The sequence below is a fragment of the Cebus imitator genome, unplaced genomic scaffold, assembly GCF_001604975.1.
Source record: "Cebus imitator isolate Cc_AM_T3 unplaced genomic scaffold, Cebus_imitator-1.0 Scaffold3, whole genome shotgun sequence".
Taxonomy (NCBI): domain Eukaryota; kingdom Metazoa; phylum Chordata; class Mammalia; order Primates; family Cebidae; genus Cebus; species Cebus imitator.
Genome location: NW_016107318.1, coordinates 7,955,033 through 7,960,794, shown reverse-complemented (window position 1 = coordinate 7,960,794; position 5,762 = coordinate 7,955,033). Strand labels below are relative to the sequence as shown.

The 5,762-nt window shown below is 32.1% G+C and overlaps 1 protein-coding gene across 1 annotated transcript in view; it reads right to left on the bottom strand.

Moving 5' to 3' along the window:
* The window catches only part of LRRIQ3 (leucine rich repeats and IQ motif containing 3), a 145,359-nt gene that overhangs the window by 112,870 nt on the left and 26,727 nt on the right, over positions 1-5,762 (bottom strand). The window contains exon 4 of the mRNA XM_017531782.2: positions 4,502-4,635. Within this exon, the coding sequence (XP_017387271.1) occupies positions 4,502-4,635 (134 nt within the window). The remainder of the gene's footprint in view (positions 1-4,501; positions 4,636-5,762) is intronic.

Genomic DNA, 5,762 nt, shown 5'->3' with positions numbered 1-5,762 from the left:
TCCCAGCTACTCAGGAGGCTGAGGCAGAAGAATTGCTTGAACCCAGGAGGCGGAGGTTATAGTGAGCTGAGATCACACCACTGCACTCCAGCCTGGGCAACACAATGAGACCACATCTTATAGTGAGCTGAGATCACACCACTGCACTCCAGCCTGGGCAACACAATGAGACCACATCTATAAAAAAAAAAAAAAAAAAAAAAAAAAAATATATATATATATATATATATATGTATACGCATGTGTGTGTGTCTGTGTCTGTGTGTGTGTGTGTGTATACATATATATCTACAACAGTACTATGTGACAAGGTATCCTGGGGAAATCCCAAATGTGACTGAGTAAGGAAAAAATCAGTGACAACTGTAAGCCCACTGTGGTGTTAGCAATTATGCAGGAGGAAATAGACAAAAGTAATGAGGCATTTGATGGATAGAAACAAAATAAATAGGAAGAACAGGAGCTAAATCCAGGGTGGGGGCGGGGATGGGCATTAGTGGTAAGATTTAAAGGTTCTGAAGCATTACGGGACTCAGAACCCCCAAAACTAACCAGTCAAAACTCCCTTATAGGTCAAATCCCAAAGTGAGAATTTCCTGGGAATAGAAACCCAATTGAGTAGCAGAGAAAAATGATGAAAGAGGAAAGAAAAAACATCCATATTAACAAGGAGGTGATAGGAGCCAGGGCCAGAGGTATCAGAAAGAAAACCCTGATATTTGTGGATACTACACAAACATAACAGGAGTAGTTTTAAATCCTGAAGAAAAGCTTCTTCTTAAAGTTGAGAAAAACTAATTTTATAGACACGACAATGCAGAAATATCACTATCTAATCCCTTACAGAATTACAATAAAAAATAAAATAAAGAGCATAGCAACATGATTGTAGATAATGAAAGCAGGCTGGAAAATGAAGCTTATAAAAATAAAAATTACAACCTATTATTTCAAAATAAACAAAAAGAGAGCAAAAAAATTGTAAAAGATATATAAGAGCAAATTTAGAAATGCAGTAATAGAAATCAGAAAATCAGTATTTAAAAACTCATTTTAGATATGACTAAACCAGAAGATTATAATTATAAATGAAAACAACAAAAAAAAGTCCTAAGTGTAAAACTAAAATAAGAAATATTTTTAAATTAAAAAGAAAATCAGTAGAAACAAGAAGGTCACTATAATAAATAAACTATTCAACAAAATACTTCAAATATATATATCCCGTATAATTATTTTTAAAATTCTGTAACAAATCTTGAATTTTATTAAATATGTTTTTGATAGTATGTAATAGCAATTTTGAAACTATTTTGTATATATTGTAGGATTAAGCTAATGAGTAAAATTAATAATGTTGGCAACCAAAATTCTCAAGGTAGGAGAGAAGTATAATGTTGAATGAAAGCAGTGAAGAATTCTCTGTGCTGGATTAACATTTCAGTTGTTAAAATGAAATTATGATGGAAAGAGTAATCAATTTTCTAATCCATATTCTGTCTGCTAAAATAGCCTAGGAATGATGATGTCCCAATAGAATACATCTAGTTTCAAGATCTTAGTTTCCAAACACCATTCCTTACGGAAAGGACTAGAGCTATTTGGAAAAGCTGACTTAAGGGCTGTTGTTAGAAAAGTAAAAGGAGCATAGAATTTGCAATATATTAAACAACAGAACCTGATATTTATTTACATGCAGTTTCATCTTTTAATAACTGACCACAAATGCCCCACACAAAATAGCAGTCTGATATCGATTTATATGTTAGCCTCCTCACCAAGTTTAAACTCTTAATATTTCATCTATAAAACAGAAAATACAGAAAGACTCAAAAACTCTGTTTTTTTAAATAATATAATAGATTAATTTACCTAAAATGGTGCTTTACATATATTACACATTCAATAAATGTTTGTTTCCTGTATTCTTTTTCATTGTTTTTCCTTTTTTAAAACCCATCAATGCACCAATAATCCTCCCTATGAGCTCAATATAGCTGCCTTTACTTAGGATTAGGAGGCTGTCAATCTAATTACAACATTTAAGAATAAAAGTATATTTTCCTTATAATCTATCACCCATACTAGAAAAGACAATAGCATTAATCATAATAATTTTATAAATTTTGGCCATACATATAGTATTTCAAGCACTTTAAGTTAAAAATTTCAAAGTACAAAATATTTGGGTGTGGAGAGATATTATAAGTTAAAAATTTCAATGTACAAAATATTTGAGTGTGGAGAGGCATTTCTCACGGCTAGAAATACAGACACAAGAGGACAAATCACTCAGACCCTAGGTTGTGGGAATCCATAGTTGCCTCTCAGGGGAGCTCTTCATATTTCCTAATTCTTTCTTTCACTTTTCCAAGAATGAATCCAGATCTGATTACAGCTCTGATTGTCTCTCCATTTACTGATATATTAATCAATTCAGAAAATATTTTTGAGCACCTAACGTGTCAGGCACTCTGTTATATATTAAAGATCCAGCATGGAAAACAGAGATATAGTCTAATACAGCTTATAGCACAAATGGAGATACAGATAATTATAGAGATGACTATAATGCAATATGTTAAGAGCTTGTGATAACAACAGTATGTGAAACACATCAAAGAGGCAATATCTCAAACATTTGTCCTAAACAAATTGAAAGCCACTGGAGGACTTTAAGTTGGTGAATAAAATGACTAAATTTATATTTTTGAAAGATTCCTCTGTGCATTCTGGAAGGGACCAAGAAATCCAAGGAAAGTTTCCCATGGAGCCAAACAACACAGCACTAAATTTAACAACAATAATAATAATTACATTTTTAAAACAATAGGTAATAAGAATATAATATCTACTTTTGCTAGGTGCTAAGAGCATTATATTGATCATCTCAAATCCCACAAGCAAACAGAAATAAGTACTGTTATTATCCCCTGTTCTTTACAATTTTATGGATAAAGAAATTCAAGTGCAGCATAGATAAGTAATGTGCTTAATGGAACAGAGATTTAAAGAGGGAGAAAATGCAAATCAGTCTGTCTTGAACCCTGTCATATATTATTATTGAAATCTCTTCCTGCAAAATTCTCAAATTGTATTCATATATGCTGAGTTTTCAAGATTGTTCCTATGAACAAACTTTTTATCACATGTTACATGAGTGTCAGTGATAACGTTCATTCTACCAAAGAAAAAAATCCCTGGAGAATAAACTAAAAATAAGACCCTTTAACTAGATTTGTATTTAATATAAAGAACACACTAAATTCAAATGCAAAATAGAGACAGAAATAATACTTTAAATAAGTATGCACGTTTCAGCAACTTCCTGATTCTTTTGCATATCTTTTTCCCAGATTATTTTTGACTTGTCTCCAATGTGAGATTATGTTCTCTCATACTTTGACCTCAGTGTGAAAATTATGTGGAACCACTTCCTCAGAAGCTGGAGGCACTGTATTTATTGTCAGTTTTGCTACTTAGCCCTCATTCTTGTGACTCTTTGTCAGGACTATTGCCACCTATGATTTAGCATATATTGGCTAATGCTAGAGGGCATTGTGTCTATCTTACCACAGAATGTTGAATCTCATTTCAGTGAAACTTCCTAATCTTGCTTTTTCAACAAATGTTCATTTTCTTATTCCAGATCTATTTTAATCCTATCTCTATTTCAGGACCAAATTTCCTTTCTATCTTCTGAACTTTAGCAATTAGAATAAGCTTTATGAATTTTTTTTAGCAAGGCAACATTTCTGACATTTATGAGAAAATTAAATTTCCAATATAGAAAGCATAAGACACAGTCAGGTGCATCCAATCCCCCAAAGATGTGATTATCTAATGACAAACCATGTTTTCTATAGCTGCATGATTGCGGGTACCAAAAAAAAATTACAATTATACACATGCCACGTTGGTTTACTGCATCCATCCCCCCATCATTTACATTAGGTATTTCTCCTAATGTTGATGTTTGGTATGACCAATTCTGTAAGTTGAAGACAGAGTATTCTAGTTTCTCTCTAAAAGTAAAATGTTGAGAAATTCTAGCAAAAGATTTTAATTTATTTGCAAAGCTTAACTACTGCAAAGGAATGCAAGAAACAAGAAAAGCGGAAAAGACCACTAAATAAAGGACAATATAGATTGATGTGGTAGCAGATGTCTCAGCAAAATTGTATCTACATCTAAATAAAATATAAAATCTTCCATATATGTTCCATGTTTTATATTTTCATTGTATCCCATTATATAGTCCATGGCTTACATTTGTATTTATATGTAAATTGAATAGAAAAAAATATATCAAATGTTGATTATGCTAAATCTTATATTACTATGGAGTCTGTGGTATTTTTCTTAGAGTTAGGTTAAATACACTATGTCATTTTGATGAAAGATAATACAAAAATGCCTATTATTGGAGAATTGACTTTTTATCACTTATTTCTTCACCTTATTATTTCAATATTCAAATGGTAAAGAAAACAAAACATACCTCAAATTTTTTCTAACTAAAAAACCACGAATCCATCTTTGAACAATCAGAACTGGTGAATTATGAGCCAAAATTTCATTAATTTTTGAAGTAATATATTTAATATTATTAATTTCCTCTTCATAGGTTGTTCCCTGTATAAAGAACATATAATTAATAATTTTTATCTTTCATAAAAGTATTTTCAAAAGATATTTTATACTTGGTAATCTACTGATATGAATAAACTCATGAAATGTTCACAGGCTCTTTAGGCATTATCGTTAAATTATGATATGGTTGAATATTTGTTCCCTCCAAATCTTATGTTGAAATGTAATCCCCAACGTTAGAGATAGGAGCTAGCAGGAGTTATTGGATCATGGGGGCTGTTCTCTCCTGAATGGTTTAGTGTCATCCCTTTGGTGATGAGTGACTTCTTGCTCAGTTAGTTCACATTAGATCTGGTTGTTTAAAAGAGTATGGGACCAGTCCCTTCTGTCTCCTGCTCCCTCTCTCATCATGTGACTTTCCTGCTTCCCATTCACCTTCCACCATGATTGTAAACTTCCTGAGGCCCTAACCAGAAGCAAATGCCACCACCATACTTCCTATACATCCTGTAGAACTGTGAGCCAAAATAAGCCTCTTTTCTTTATAAATTACCCAGCCACAGGTATTTCTTTATAGCAATGAAAACTAATTAATACAAATAATAAATACATTTTTATTATTAGAGTAAAAGGAAAAGAATTAGTAGCATCAAATAATCTGAATTATCTACATAAAATGTAACATTATTGATAACTTTTTCCATTAAAGATTATTTTCCAAATCTGATAATATATGTATAAAACTTTAACCTCTCCAGAAGGTAGTGGCATGAACAGGTGTCCAACGAAATAGCAAATACTCTGCAAGTTCCCATAAAGAAAATTGATGTAGTTTGATTCATAAAATAATTTATAGTAGTTAAACATTTTGTTGTAGCTTAACTAGAATGTTGGACACTTTTATTGGAACACAGCAAATTACCTTGGAAAAGGTATCCTATATTGCCTTTAAGAAAGATCTCCTTTTCTGATTTGAGATCAGAGGCTCAGTATCTTTCATTGACAACTTGACTGGTTAGAAATAAGGTCACTAAGTTTTGATAGTAAAATAATGTATTAAAAATACTGACAACTGGCCGGGCGCGGTGGCTCACGCCTGTAATCCCAGCACTTTGGGAGGCCGAGGCAGGTGGATCACGAGGTCAAGAGATCAAGACCATCCTGGTCAA